Here is a 15,821-nt window from a genome sequence, read left to right on the forward strand (position 1 = left end):
CACTAGTCCACAAAATAATTTTGAGAAGCAAGAAAAATGATTTAGTATTTCTACTAAATCAAAACATAAGAGAAAAAATTAGAAAATAGTAAAATAAAAGAGAAAGGCAGAAGGAAAGGAAACTTGCCTGGCCCAGCCCACCTTCACTTGCCAGTCGTCTTCAACCTTTGCCTACTGACAGAGGCGAGACAGCGCACGCCCGCCCGCACGCCACACCACCTCCCTGCCTCCCTGCTGCGCTGGTGAGCAGGACAAGCTCGCGGAAGACGTCTGGATCGAGCAGACGTCCCCCACCGCTCCCCCTGGCTCCTCCTCGTTCGATCCCCGCCATGGCCGAGACCACCATAAACGTGACATCGTCGTTGCCGTACCCACCGCCTCCCCCTCGTCCCCTCGACATGCCCATGAGCTTCGCCTCGACGCCCTCGTCCTCTACGTCGAGCCACGCACCGCTGGACGCCCTCAAACGTCCTCACTGTCGTCGTCTTCAAGCTCGGGCGCCGGAGATCGCGACCGCCAACCCGACGACTCCAGAGCCTCCCCCAAGCAGCCGATCCCTTCATTCGACGCGCCGTGAGCACCCACGTCTTTCCTCTCCCTCCCCGCAGCAACATGTCGTTCAAAGAGTACGGAGAGAAGATGACTTTTTATTAACACAAGCCAATACGTGCCACGGATGCTAGGAATGGCATTCAAAAACGTATTAGCAACCGCGACATGTCATTCCGTGTAAACGGACGAACGAAACGGATATTCAGGCCACAGCCGTTTACATGGTTGTTGTAACTTCTGCCTCTATAGCTCCTTCCTTTGTTTCTTTGTTGTCGTTTTGTTTTAGTTTTGCAGTCTTTGGTTTCAAGACTTCTCTTTTGTACTTTTTATTATCTGAAAATCAATAAAAATACGTGGCACAGTCCTGTTGTTTCTCTCCAAAAAAAAAGAGCATAACATCACCTAAGAGTATTTAAGTAATTAAGTTACATACCCGACAGGCAATGGAAAGGAGGTTATTTGCCAACTCCAAAATTTAATTGGTAGCCGGTTGTTGTGATTTGAATAGTAAGAGTTTGTAGCAAGCGGTAACTTTTCTTTCATTTGAGAACCAAAGTATCAACAGGCAGCACCTAAGTCTTCTTCAAGTAGTGTTGCAATAATAAAAAAAAAACTTGCATGTGCCACCAACGGTCCTAGTGAGGTTATCAATCTCGCTAGCTTTGCTAGTTGCAGTAAGTAATAAGCAGATAATATGGTATGGAGTTTTTTTTTTAGTATAAACAAATAATATTATAAACAAAAACGCATATAATGATGTTTGGAGAGTTTCTTATTAAGGAAATTAGACCGGGTTCACGTTGTTGATAATTTTGTGTATAAACTTGATCAAACTTTACATCATCTGGGTTGATAAAAACGTATAGGACTGTTTTTAAACGTGGAGGGAGTACTTCGTATCCAAGTTGACGAGCCCTCTATAAAACACTCGGAAGTTTAGCTAACCATCTATGCTCACCGAACCACTCGTCTACTCACTCGCTCCTGCAAGTTCCGGCAATATTCACGACTGCTCATCCGTTTATGTCGTCCCCGCCAGTGAGCTCGCTCGTCGGCGCGATGGAGAGAGAACCCCAGTGATTCCTCGCGTCGGTCTCGGCGCCCAGGGACTGGAGGTGAGTCTGCCGATCAGTCATCTTCTCCTCTTGTCGGTCTCGCCAGCACGTACTGAACCGAACGATCCAACAACGTAACAAAGGTGTCTAAGCTGGGGCTGGGGTGCATGGGCCTGACGGGCTCGTACAACTCCCCGCTCGACGACGACGCCGGCGCCGCCGTCATCGCGCACGCCTTCCGCCGCGGCGTCACCTTCTTCGACACCTCCGACTTCTACGGGCCCCACGCCAACGAGGTACTCCTCGGCAAGGTATGGTCTCTTCGTGCCCGTCGCTTCATTGATTTTTTCCTTTGTAAAGGAGAGGGACTTAACTGACTAAGGGCAAGTCTTGAACAGGCGCTGAAGCAGCTGCCGAGGGAGCAGGTGCAGGTGGCCACCAAGTTCGGGATCCAGCTGCAGGCCGGGGGCACCAGCTTGTGCGGCCGGCCGGAGTATGTGCGCGAAGCCTGCGAGGCCAGCCTGCACCGCCTCGGCATCGACTACATCGACCTCTACTACCAGCACCGGATCGACACCACCACCCGCATCGAGGACACGGTCTCTTGATCAGTCCCCTCATCCTGTCTCCTCATCAGTCCCTTCATCCTGTTAATAACTGTACAATGCATGAGTGTTTTCGCTGGTGTGGTTGCTCACTGCAATTGCTATGCTGAGACGTGCTTCTTCTGCAGATAGGTGAGCTCAAGAAGCTGGTGGAGGAGGGGAAGGTCAGGTACATTGGGCTGTCGGAGGCGAGCCCCGACACCATCAGGCGTGCTCATGCCGTGCACCCGATCTCCGCGGTGCAGATGGAGTGGTCGCTGTGGGCTCGCGACATCGAGCCCGACATTGTGCCGCTCTGCAGGCGAATTTCCTTCATCACAAATTCCACTTTCATAATAGATAGTCCCGAGTTACTGATCATGTAATAAAGGAACTGATTCTTCTGCTTTGTCTGTGGACCCCAGAGAACTGGGGATTGGAATTGTTCCTTACAGCCCGATCGGCCGCGGGTTCTTCGGCGGAAGAGGAGTCACGGAACAAGTCTCTGATGAATCCAATCTGGTACCGAGACAGTCAGTTGCTTCATCTGCAGTAGTCAATTATTTCCAGTTGCTTGGGCTTGCTTCAACCCTTTGATGTATCTTTTTCGCAGAAAGGGCACCCACGGTTTTCAGCAGAAAATCTGGAGAAGAACAAGCATCTTTATCTGAAGATGGAGGAACTGGCTAGGAAGCACCAGTGCAGTCCTGCTCAGCTAGCTTTAACTTGGGTTCTGCATCAAGGGGGTGATGTGGTTCCCATACCAGGTAAATGTTGTGTATTGGTGCAGTTTCCTCTTTGAGAAACTTATCCAGCTTTATTTGGCCGTGAAACAAGGCAGGCGAACATATCATTGTGGTTGTTTGCTCTACAGTTTGTGCCGTGGTGTTGATTTTGAACCATGAACAATTTTGACGCCTCCGAAAATGGCCTAATTTATCCACAAAGAAAACTCTTGCGTTTGTTGTCGCTTCCAAGATCCAAACCAGTGCATCAGTAATCAAGCTCATTTTTCCAGTAGATTGGCATTTGATAACTGACAAATATGCTCTGTAATTTCTCAGGGACAACCAAGATCAAGAATCTGGACTCCAACATTGACTCCTTAAAGATAAAGCTCACAGAAGATGACCTGAAAGAAATTAGCAGCCAGATACGTGAAGAAGATGTGGCCGGTGGAAGGAGTTATACTTCCTTTGCCCATGCCAACTGGAACCATGCAGACACACCAAAGAAGTAGAACAACAACCAAAACAGTGACAAGTGAGAACGAAACAACCGTGCCATGATATCTGATGTTGTGCTGAATGTGCAGCTTGTACCTTGTGAATCTACCATACAAAATACTAATGTACTGCAAATAAGAAGTATGTAAATTTCTGTCTGCACACGTAAAAGAGGACAGAGACTGTAAGATGTGATTTGCCGTACCCATCCATCTTGGGTGAGAATATTTGAAACATTTGATAAAGACTGAACGTTACAAAAGAAAGATTGAGCAGATAGAATAGCAGCACCTGAATTTACGGGTGGGGTAGATTGTTTAAAGTTGAATGGATAAAATGGCGGCGTCTGAACAAACCGGCATAGCGGCAGATATCCGGAACAAACATAGAGATCCGTGGAGGTCCATGGTTTTGCCAAACATTTCTGGATGTGGAATGTGCACAGCATAGACAGTAACCACGAAATCACAAGATCTTATCAGGTTTAATGTCACGAACTCAAGCGTGATGCACATCTGATGCAGTCAACTCCACATACTCCAGGCTCTCTCCCATTAGCTTTCAGAGACAGATAATTCCAGCCCAGCAACATTCGACCGAAATTTCATTTCACGTATTCCTTCATAACTGAACTTACACAAAGGCGCATGCACTGCATAAGCAGTAGCCCCGGTGACAACACCAATGTTGATTATGGTAGATGATAACCGAGTTGGTTAAGAGCCAAAGAGGAGCTCTAACAATCCAAAGCGATAGGTGTAACTCCATGTGAATGCCTTTGAAGGCCTTTTGGCTGCTTTCCAGGCAACCAATACTTCACAGAAAGAGCAGGAGCATGGTACACCAGACTTTGCATCAACTCTATATACTGAAGCTCTGCGTGTGATCATACTTTTTCTCACATTCATTTCAGCCTTTTTAATCTCATGCTTGGTGACTTTGGCCAGCTCTGTCTCCCCCGCTGCAAGAATAATCCAGCGCCAAACAATGTTAGTTATAATAATCATGGAAGCTCACCTGGAAGAACTGGGCACCCCCGCGCGTCCGTTTCTTCCACTGGCTCGCCCGCCTGGACCGGTGTTGGACAGCCGACCGCCTCGCCCGCCGCGGCCTGCAGCACCCCGCACGATGCCTTCTCTGCGACCAGGCCCCCGAGACCATGCACCACCTCACCCTCGCCTGCCCCTTCGCCAGGCAAATCTGGCATGAGGTACTGCACTGGCTCAGACTCCCCTGCGCCCCGCCCGACAGAGAGATCTCCCTCAACGACTGGTGGCGCACGACGCGACATGACACCCCAATGCCCATGCGCAAGGGCCTCGCCTCCGCGACCCTCCTCATCCCATGGATGATATGGAAGCACCGCAACGACTGCGTCTTCAACAGAGGCCAGCCCTCGACGTCCGACCTGCTCACGAAGATCAAAGACGAGGCCGCCCTCTGGGCCAGAGCCGGCGCCCTAGGGCTTCGTGCCATCTTGCCGCAAACCTGGGACATGCACTGATATGCCCCCAGGCACTGTAATTCCCTCCTAGGAGGATTGTAACCGAAGCTTCCTTTCTTTCCAAAGCAATGAAATGCAAGCTCTTCTTGCGTTTTCTCTAAAAAAAAGTTATAATAATCATCAAGTGTCAAGTGTCAGGTTGGAGCGGGGGAGGTCCGACAAGGCATTGGCGGTGGCCGGGGTGGTACAGCGGCAGCGTCGGTCCCCGAGGGTGCGGATAAGAAGCACCAGGGGGTGCGAAAAAAGGGCTCTAGGTGGGCTATTTTGGTGGGTAGGCGGTGTCGGAGTACGACACGACGAACGTCCGGACTCCTCCAAACCTCCCCAGGTTTGATGCTAGTTTGCGGGAATTCAGACATCCAGGCCGAACGATTTTGATAACCGTTGCTGAATGGCGAAAAATGCCCAAACCGCCCGGTGATCCACGTTCGAGTTTCCCTAATTCCTTCTCGTCTCTCCACCTTGCTGCCCGTGTGAAGAAATCCAACACGGGGAGGGGAAAACAATTAGATGAGGATCCACGTTTGGAAAGAGAGGTGTAGGCAAGGAAGTTGCATGCATGCTTTCTATTCTTCCTCTCCCCATACATAAAACAACGCTTTTATTTTCAAGTGATATTTTAAATCATTCATAGCTTCCAAACCAAAATTCATTTTTTATATTATATATATTTGAATTCCTGGTGACAAGACCTTTTGAACAAGCTCAACTTTGAATACATTTCAAAGTGATTTAAATTTCACTATTTCAGTTTCACATTAACAGTTGCGACTGAAATTTTAGTTTCATATTTCTGTATCACATTAATTAAAAACTATATTAAAATAATTAAAATCAATGTTTTGAAATATATGTTATATATATATATATATATATTTTAAATATCTAGAAAAATAGCAACAATATATTTTCTAAAATAATCTGATAGATGAATGGTATTGAAATGGATGTGGTACTGAAAGTGGTTATGGTATTTCAAAACAAGTGGCCTACTAACTGAAATGCATCTGGCGTTGAAATGCAAATGCTAAGAAAGTGATCTGATACTGAAGCATATGGTATTGAAATGCACCTGGTAACAAAGTGATCTGTTATTGTAATGCCTCTGGTATCGAACTGCATACTATACTGAAATTTATCATCTGTACTGAAATGGATGTGGTACTGAATTTTATTGAAATATTTTTTTTAAGTGGTATTGAAATTGAAACATGTGCCTGTTATCGAAATGAATATGGTACTGAAAGTGGTATGGTAATTAAAATGCATTTGGTACTGCAATTCATATGTTGTCAATTTGATCTGATAGTGAAGCATCCGATATTGAAATGCATATGGTAACAAAGTGATTTGGTAATTGAAATGTTCTAATAACTAGGTTATTGAAATGTACGACATAAAGCGATATATATGAAATTCAACACATGAGTTGTCGTACCCGTAAAGCAACACATGAGTTGCACCTGCATGGGCTGGCTTTGGGTCATAAAATCATCACGCGGCCCATAGAACAAAGCATCGCTGGTACATGCTGATACAATTTATGACCACCCCAGGAAAGCTATGGGCAAAGGAGGCATCGGCAAGGCTTATAAAATACAGTTGTTGGCAACATATGAAGAAAATCCTACTCATGCGATGGACGAAAATTTATGATATATAAATAAATATAGACACAGATAGTCAGATATAGATATAGGTTGATATAGATATAGGTTAGATATAGATATAGATACATCGCAAAAAAAATATAGATATAGATATAGATTAGGTATAGATATGAAAAAGGAAAGGATATGGCCCCAAAAGTGGATTGTTTCCTCTGGCTTTCGCACTACCCAAGTTAGTGAGAGCCACTATAGTATATACTCCCTCCGTTCATTATTGTAAGATGTTTTTAACTTTTATTCTAAATCCAGTGTATATGGACACGTTTTAATGTATTTATTCACTCAATTTAATTCGTGTGTAGTTCATACTCCCTCCGTCCCAAAATTCTTGTCTTAGATTTGTCTAGATATGGATATATCTATACTAAAACATGACTTGATACATTCATATTTAGACAAATGTAAGACAAGAATTTTGGAACGGAGGGAGTATTAAAATATCCAAAACGTCTTGCTACCTATGCATAGTGAGGAGTGCACGGAGGAAGTACTATAAAATGCTCGAAGCTTGCTACCTTGCACATACGCTCAGTTGGCCACCCGAGTCACTGCTCACTGCTGCTACTGCCCTGCAAGTTCCGGCAATATTCAGCACGGCGCTTCCGTCTCCGCCCCGTTGACTTGCTCGTCGACGGTCCTTGCTGCGCCATGGAGGAAACCCCACTGCCACTGGTTCCTCGCGTCAGGCTCGGCGCCCAGGGCCTGGAGGTGGTTTCTCCCTTGCCCTCTCCATCCATTAATCATCTTCTCTTCTTGTTGGGCACAGAATCTAACTAACAACCCAACGACGAGGCAGGTGTCTAAGCTTGGGTTCGGTTGCATGGGCCTGACGGGCTCCTACAGCGCCCCGCTCAGCGACGCCGCCGGCGCCGCCGTAGTGGCCCACGCCTTCCGCCGCGGCGTCACCTTCTTCGACACCTCCGACTTCTACGGCCCCCACACCAACGAGACGCTCCTCGGCAAGGTCTGCTCTGCTCACTGATTTACCTCCTTTGCAGAATGCAGACTAGCCAAGCGTGTGTCTGTCTCTGTGCACCACAGGCGCTGAAGCAGCTGCCGAGGGAGCAGGTGCAGGTGGCCACCAAGTTCGGGATCCAGCAGTACGCGTACGACGAGGGCAGGGGCGCCGTGTGCGGCCGGCCGGAGTACGTGCGCGCCTGCTGCGAGGCCAGCCTGCGCCGCCTCGGCGTCGACTACATCGACCTCTACTACCAGCACCGGGTCGACACCGCCACCCCCATCGAGGACACGGTCTCCTCTCTCCTCATCAGTCCCTTCATCCTGTTAATAACTGTGTATACAATGCATGAGTGTTTTCACTGTTGCGGTTGCTCACTGTAATTCCTGTGCTGAGACGTGCTTCTTCTGCAGATCGGGGAGCTCAAGAAGCTGGTGGAGGAGGGGAAGGTCAGGTACATTGGGCTGTCGGAGGCGAGCCCCGACACCATCAGGCGTGCTCACGCCGTGCACCCGGTCTCCGCGGTGCAGATGGAGTGGTCTCTCTGGGCTCGTGACATCGAGCCCGAGATTGTGCCGCTCTGCAGGTTTATTTTCTGCATTGCAAATTATACATACTTGTGAGATCACCATGCATAACGGGCAGTCCAAAGTGATTCTTCTGCTTTTATCTATGGACACCAGGGAACTGGGGATTGGAATTGTTCCTTACAGCCCGATCGGCCGCGGGTTCTTCGGCGGAAGAGGAGTCACGGAGCAAGTGTCTGATGAATCCAATCTGGTACCGAGACAGTCAAATGCTTCATTTGCAGCAGTCAGTTCTTTTCAGTTACTTAGGCTTTGCTGTATCTTTCTCACAGAAAAGGCACCCACGGTTTTCAGCAGAAAACCTGGAGAAGAACAAGCATCTCTATCTGAAAATGGAAGAACTAGCCAGGAAGCACCAGTGCAGCCCTGCTCAGCTAGCTTTAGCTTGGGTGCTGCATCAAGGAGATGATGTGGTTCCCATACCAGGTAAATGTTGCAGTCCCTGATGAAACTATGTACCTAGGGTAGGGGCACGGACCCATCCAAAGAGCCCTACCCAAGGACATCCCTAGAAGAAGTCACCTTTCAATCGACTTGAAGGTATCTCACTCGACGGGTTCAAGACACTCGACCAAGAAGCTACCACTCGACCGTGAAGCCAACCACTCGACTGCCAGGAGATCTGAAGTCACTCCGCAGGCAAACGGTCGGCTATTAAGTAGTCCTTATGGTCATTGTAGCACTCTATTAGGGGCGCTACCAGTAACGCCCAACCTTAAATGTACCTTAAACCCTGCATTACTGAGGGCAGGAGAGGGCCGGCGAACTCTATATAAGTCACCCCCTCCTCAGTATGAAGGGTTCGCACCCCTGTTATTCACACGCCAGTAATCCAGTCGACCGCCTTCGGGCACCGAGACATAGGGCTGTTACTTCCTCTGCTAAGGGCCTGAACTCGTACATCTTGGTGTGTTTACAACTTCCCAATAGCTGATATCTAGCCTCTCCATACATACCCCCCTACATCACTGTCAGAGTTAGAACCACGACAGTTGGCGCCCACCGTGGGGCGGGAATCTTAGCGCCTGATTGGAGAAGTTGCGATTTTCCGATCCCTTTGATCATGGTTTCGTGCGGAGTTTTGGTGGAGGGCCGGCGAGATCCGCCTCGGCGCGTTCACGTTCATCGCCGACGACTCCGCCTGGCTTCAGGAGGCGCCACTCGACGTCGACGCGCTCCCCGTCCGCGGTGCGACGCATTTCCACGCATGCGTTCGTGGCGTCCTCCTGCGGCAGCCGTCGACCCAGTATCGGTCGGCCCCCGTATCGTCTCCCCGCTCTGTCTCCCACCGGCGCAAGCGCTCCGGTCGGTCGAGACTTCAGAGGTGGGTGAGGCACGCCGTGGCTCGCCAGTCGGCCGCCCCGCAAGTCGCGGCAATCGAGCCCGACGAATCCCTCTGCGGCCTGTTCGACTGGCTCCGCGGAGACCGCATCCGAGTGCGACAGCAGCGACCAGCGGCTGAGATCCTGGCGGTCGATGGAACACACAGTCCTCCCGGTTTCCCTCGCGCTGATGGATGCGCGGGTGGGGGCGACCCGTCGCGTCCCCACGATGAGTATCTCCCCGAACCTCTCACGTCATTACAGCGAGAGGAGCTTCGCCACCGGAACACGGACGCACTCCGCACTCCTATCGTCGGAGAGTCCCCCGAGGCCTGAGCCTTGGAGGACGCGCGCTTGGCTAATTTGGCCGAGCGCACTCGACTGGAGAATCTCCAGCGAGCACTCGACGAGCAAGCGCGTCAGCGGGCTCCCGAGTCTAGTCGGCGCCAGCTCTTCCCGCCGATGCAGGTATACCGAACTCCAGTTCAGAATTTGGCCGCCGCGGCCCGTATAGCAGAATCGATTCAGCCCTCCCAGTCGGAGGCTGGTAGGGGCTTGTTACAGATCAGAGCGTTGCTCCGGGCGGCGGGAAACCAGAATTCCTCTGTTTCTCAGTCGTGGAATAGGATCCACAGTCGATCCATTGCAACAGATACAGTCCAGTCGGCTCACAGCCCGCGGTCGCCCCCGAGGCGTGAGGGACGTGGCGACCGGCATGATCAGTACAGAAGGAATGAGCAGTATGATCACCGATCCGATCGTGATGATCGACGTCGAGTGCCAACCCCTCCCCCGAGGAGTGGGCCATATGCGCCTCGACATCGAGATGACAGGCGCCCTCATAGCGTTGGGCAGAGGATTCCCGTCGACCCCAGGGACCCAGGCTTTGACGCGAGATCTGTCCTCGTTCAAGGCTTGGTTGACAGGAACAGGGCTCATCGGGAAGGCCAGAACAGAGATGCGCCCGCCAGCAGCAGAATACGTGTTTCAGGGCCAGAGTGTTTCAGTCGAGCCATAAGGGCCGCGGTGATTCCTCCCAACTTTCGGTTGGCGACTGGAGTCAGCAAGTTCACCGGTGAGTCTAAGCCTGACACTTGGCTCGAAGATTACCGAGTGGCTGTACAGATTGGCGGTGGCAATGATGAGGTGGCTATGAAGCATTTGCCTCTCCTGTTAGAGGGCTCGGCCAGAGCGTGGCTAAATCAGTTAGCACCCAGCAGCATCTACACTTGGAAGGATCTCTCTCGAGTGTTTGTCACAACCTTTGAGGGAACATGCAAGCGACCCGCAGGCCTTACAGAATTGCGGTCTTGCGTGCAGAAGCCGAGTGAAACTCTGAGGGATTACATCCAGAGGTGAATCACTTTGCATCACACAGTTGAGAACGTACCGGATCACCAAGTAGTTTGTGCCTTTAAAGAAGGCGTCAAGAACAGGGAGTTGAACCTGAAGTTCGGTTGGACCGGAGAAATGTCCCTGAATCGGATGATGGAAATTGCCACCAAATACGCTAACGGAGAAGATGAAGATCGACTCCGGAGTGGCAAGCAGAAAGCAGTCGCCCAGGAAACCGGAGGCAATTCCAGTCGGAAGCAGAAGCGGAAGGCCGAGCCGGCCGCCCCTGGGGAGGCCCTGGCCGCAACCCAGGGAAATTTCAAGGGAAAACCCAAAGGCCCCTGGAAGCCCAAGAAAGTTAAGGATCAAGATAGAAAAGATGTTTTGGATCTGCCATGTCACATCCACACCAAGAAAGATGAGGAGGGTAATTTTATTTACCCAAAGCATGCCACTCGACAGTGTCGGCTCCTAATCCAGCAGTTTCAAGGCAAACAGTCCAAGGATAAGGAAAAAGAGTCGGACAGAGTCGAGGACAAGGAAGACAGTGACGATGGATACCCCCAAGTCAATTCCACCCTGATGATTTTTGCTGATGTCGAAAGCAAAAGTCGACTGAAAGTCATTAACCGTGAGGTGAATATGGTTGCTCCGGCAACACCCAGTTATCTGAAGTGGTCTCAGACCGCCATCACATTCGACCAGTCTGATCGCCCTATGCACATTGCCATCCCTGGGAGGCAAGCTTTGGTGGTCGATCCAATTGTCGAAGGCACTCGACTGACCAAAGTCCTGATGGATGGTGGCAGTGGCCTGAACATACTGTACGCCGAAACATTAAAAGGGATGGGCATTCCGATGTCCAGGCTCAGCGCCAGCAACATGAGCTTCCATGGAGTCATTCCTGGAAAGAAAGCCGAGTCACTCGGCTAGATTGCTCTCGACGTGGTTTTCGGTGACTCAAAGAATTACCGCAGGGAAAAGTTGACATTTGAGGTTGTGGACTTCCAAAGTGCTTATCATGCTATTCTGGGCCGGCCAGCTTATGCACGCTTCATGGCTCGACCATGCTACGTGTATCTCAAGTTGAAGATGCCCGGCCCCAGAGGTGTAATCACTGTTACAGGCAACCGAAAGAAAGCAGAAGAGTGTTTTCAGAAAGGCTCAAAGATCGCTGATGCTCAGATGGCAGTGGTCGAGCTACAAGAGTACCAAAAGACTGCCGATCCGAGTGAATTGCTACGAGCCAGGAAGCCCACTTTAGAATCAGCTTTTCAGTCGTCCGGTGAAACAAAGCCAGTCCACATTCACCCGACCGACCCCGATGCTGCCCCGACCCACATCTCAACGACGCTCGACTCCAAATAGGAAGAAGCGCTCGTCCAGCTCCTCCATGAGAACTGGGACATCTTCGCATGGAAGCCCTCTGACATGCCTGGAGTTCCCAGAGGGCTGGCTGAGCACCGTCTACGAGTCGACCCAAAATTCAAGCCTGTGAAGGAACATCTTCGACGGTATGCCGTCCAGAAGAAGCAAGCCATTGGCGAGGAGGTAGCTCGGCTCTTAGCAGCGGAGTTCATCCGAGAGATCTACCACTCCGAGTGGCTCGCCAATGTCGTCATGGTCCCCAAGAAGGACAAGTCACTTCGCATGTGCATTGATTTCAAACATATCAATCGGGCCTGCCCGAAAGATCATTTTCCTCTCCCTCGCATCGACCAAATAATCGACTCGACTGCGGGGTGCGAGAGATTGTCTTTTCTAGAAGCCTATTCCGGGTACCATCAGATCCGTCTGTATGGACCCGACGAGATCAAAACAGCTTTCATCACTCCATTCGGATGCTTCTGTTACGTCACCATGCCGTTCGGCCTCAAGAACGCCGGAGCCACATTCATGAGAATGATTCAAAAGTGTCTACTCACTCAAATCAGTCGGAATGTGGAGGCATACATGGATAATATTGTGGTCAAGTCACGGAAAGGTTCCGACCTGCGGGCTGACCTTGCTGAAACCTTTGCCAACCTCAGGAGGTATGATATCAAGCTCAATCCATCAAAGTGCACGTTCGGAGTTCCAGGTGGAAAGTTACTCGGTTTTCTCGTTTCCGAACGGGGGATCGATGCCAATCCTGAAAAAGTTGGCACCATACTCCGGATAAAGCGTCCTGTACGCGTGCACGATGTCCAAAAGCTTACAAGCTGCTTGGCCGCTCTAAGTCGATTCATTTCTCGTCTCGGTGAAAAGGCGTTGCCTCTTTACCGACTGATGAAGAAGTCTGACAAGTTCGAGTGGACTCCAGAAGCTGACGCAGCATTTGCAGAGCTCAAAGCTCTGCTCTCCACCCAGCCGGTGCTTGCTGCCTCAATCAGCAAAGAGCCTCTACTGCTTTACATTGCAGCCACAGGACAAGTTGTCAGTACAGTACTTACGGTCGAGCGGGAAGAAGAAGGAAAGGCCTTCAGAGTTCAGTGCCCAGTCTATTATCTATCTGAAGTTTTGACCCCTTCAAAACAAAGATACCCTCACTATCAGAAGCTTGTATATGAGATTTACATGACCACGAAGAAGGTTGCACATTACTTCTCTGACCACTCCATTACAGTCATCAGCGACGCCCCATTGTCAGAGATTCTGCATAACAGAGATGCAACTGGTCGAGTGGCCAAGTGGGCGATTGAACTCCTTCCATTAGATATCAAGTTTGAAGCAAAGAAGGCTATCAAGTCCCAAGCAATCGCAGATTTCATCGCCGAGTGGATTGAACAGCAACTTCCGACTCAAGTTCACTCGGAGCACTGGACCATGTTCTTCGATGGATCTAAGATGCTGAATGGTTCCGGTGCTGGGGTAGTTCTAGTCTCCCCCCGAGGAGATAAACTCAGATATGTTCTCCAGATTCACTTTGATTCCTCCAATAATGAAGCAGAATATGAAGCACTTTTGTACGGGTTGCGCATGGCCATTTCACTCAGCGTCCGTCGCCTCATGGTCTATGGCGACTCAGATTTGGTGGTTAATCAGGTGATGAAGGAGTGGGACGTCAGAAGTCCGGCTATGACTGGTTATTGCAATGCAGTGAGAAAGCTAGAAAAGAAATTCGAGGGGTTGGAGCTTCATCACATCCCCCGACTGAAAAATCAGGCAGCTGACGATTTGGCAAAGATAGGCTCCAAGAGAGAAGCCATTCCCAGCAACGTGTTTCTGGAGCACATTCACTCGCCATCGGTCCAAGAAGATCCTTTTACAGAAGAAGCCCCGCAGCCGAAAAGTGCCACAGATCCGACTGAAGTCGAAGTTCCTGTTGTGGTCGACCTAATCATGGAAGTCTTGGCAATCACTCCCGACTGGACGATACCGTACATCGCATATATCCTAAGGAAAGAACTCCCAGAGGACGAGGAAGAGGCTCGACAGATCGTCCGCCGATCCAAGGCCTTCACAGTCATAAAGGGGCAGTTGTATAGAGAAAGCGCGACTGGAATTGGTCAGAAGTGCATAACACCAGAAGAGGGTCGGATAATCCTTGATGATATCCACTCGGGGACCTGTGGTCACCATGCGTCCTCTCGGGCCATTGTGGCTAAAGCATACCGAGCGGGATTTTACTGGCCTAGAGCAAATGAGATGGCAAAAGAGATAGTCGACAAGTGTGGAGGGTGCCAGTTCTACTCCAACATGTCACACAAGCCTGCATCAGCCCTGAAGACCATTCCACTCGTCTGGCCCTTTGCTGTCTGGGGACTGGACATGGTCGGTCCACTGAGAACAGGCAGGAGCGGATTCACGCATGTGCTTGTGGCAGTCGACAAGTTCACCAAATGGATTGAAGCCAAGCCTATCAAGAATCTCGATGCTTGCACTGCTATCAGTTTCGTCAGAGGGCTGACGTTCAGATATGGGGTCCCGCATAGCATCATCACCGACAATGGGTCAAACTTCGATTCAGACAAGTTCAGAGCTTTTTGCGCCTCTCAAGGCACGCGAGTCGACTACGTGTCGGTCGCGCATCCTCAGTCGAATGGACAAGCTGAAAGAGCAAATGGTCTGATTCTCAAAGGATTGAAGCCTCGATTGATGCGTGATCTCAAGCACGCAGCAGGCGCTTGGGTCGACGAACTTCCGTCGGTTTTGTGGGGGCTGAGGACCACCCTGAACCGATCGACCGGAAGAACGCCATTTTTTCTGGTCTATGGAGCCGAAGCCGTCCTGCCGAGTGATCTACTTCACAACGCCCCCAGAGTCGAGCTTTATAACGAAGACGAAGCAGAGCAAGCCCGGCAAGACGCAGTCGACCTCCTAGAGGAGGAGAGGGAAATGGCTATGGTCAGATCAACCATCTATCAGCAAGACTTGCGTCGATTCCATGCCAGAAATGTGAAGAGCCGAGCCTTCCAGGAAGGAGATTTGGTCCTCCGAATGGATCAACAGAAACCACACAAACTTGCTCCTACTTGGGAAGGCCCCTTCATCGTCACCAGAGTCCTCCACAATGGAGCATATCACCTCTACAATGTTGATCACCAGATCGACGAGCCACGAGCTTGGAATGCGGAACTACTCCACCCCTTTCACACTTGAGTTCTCCCTTGGACGAGATGTAATAAGAAAAAATTTCTGCAGTTCATTCCTACCAAAGACAAGAGCGTCCCAATAATTGCTGTCATTCTTGTTTGCATACGAAATCCTACCGAGTGGAGAGCAATCCTCCCACTCGGGGGCTTAGCTGCAGTCCAGTACTCGCCTAAGTTCTCCCACTAAGAGACTTAGCTGCAGTCAGACACTCGCCTAAGTTTAAAAAATCCTACCGAGTGGAGAGCAATCCTCCCACTCGGGGGCTTAGCTGCAGTCCAGTCCTCGCCTAAGTTCTCCCACTAAGAGACTTAGCTGCAGTCAGACACTCGCCTAAGTTTGAAAAAATCCTACCGAGTGGAGAGCAAACCTCCCACTCGGGGGCTTAGCTGCAGTCCAGTACTCGCCTAAGTTCTCCCACTTAGAGACTTAGTTGCAGTCAGGCACTCGCCTAAG

At 50.2% G+C, this 15,821-nt stretch overlaps 2 protein-coding genes across 2 annotated transcripts in view; both read left to right on the top strand.

The window, feature by feature from the left end:
* The first annotated feature begins 1,502 nt into the window (after window positions 1-1,502).
* On the top strand, window positions 1,503-3,431 carry LOC119333308 (probable aldo-keto reductase 1). The gene is made up of 7 exons (XM_037606243.1): window positions 1,503-1,667; window positions 1,751-1,918; window positions 2,006-2,206; window positions 2,341-2,513; window positions 2,617-2,713; window positions 2,805-2,958; window positions 3,256-3,431. Exons 1-7 carry the CDS (start codon window positions 1,503-1,505, stop codon window positions 3,429-3,431), a joined length of 1,134 nt encoding a protein of 377 aa, XP_037462140.1.
* A 3,808-nt stretch (window positions 3,432-7,239) lies between these two features.
* Window positions 7,240-15,821, top strand: part of LOC119334504 (probable aldo-keto reductase 1) — a 14,710-nt gene continuing 6,128 nt past the window's right edge. The window contains exons 1-6 of the mRNA XM_037607064.1: window positions 7,240-7,299; window positions 7,388-7,555; window positions 7,633-7,842; window positions 7,963-8,135; window positions 8,233-8,329; window positions 8,409-8,562. Coding sequence (XP_037462961.1) covers window positions 7,240-7,299; window positions 7,388-7,555; window positions 7,633-7,842; window positions 7,963-8,135; window positions 8,233-8,329; window positions 8,409-8,562 — 862 coding nt within the window. The remainder of the gene's footprint in view (window positions 7,300-7,387; window positions 7,556-7,632; window positions 7,843-7,962; window positions 8,136-8,232; window positions 8,330-8,408; window positions 8,563-15,821) is intronic.

This window comes from Triticum dicoccoides, chromosome 7A (genome assembly GCF_002162155.2).
Source record: "Triticum dicoccoides isolate Atlit2015 ecotype Zavitan chromosome 7A, WEW_v2.0, whole genome shotgun sequence".
In the NCBI taxonomy this organism is placed as follows: domain Eukaryota; kingdom Viridiplantae; phylum Streptophyta; class Magnoliopsida; order Poales; family Poaceae; genus Triticum; species Triticum dicoccoides.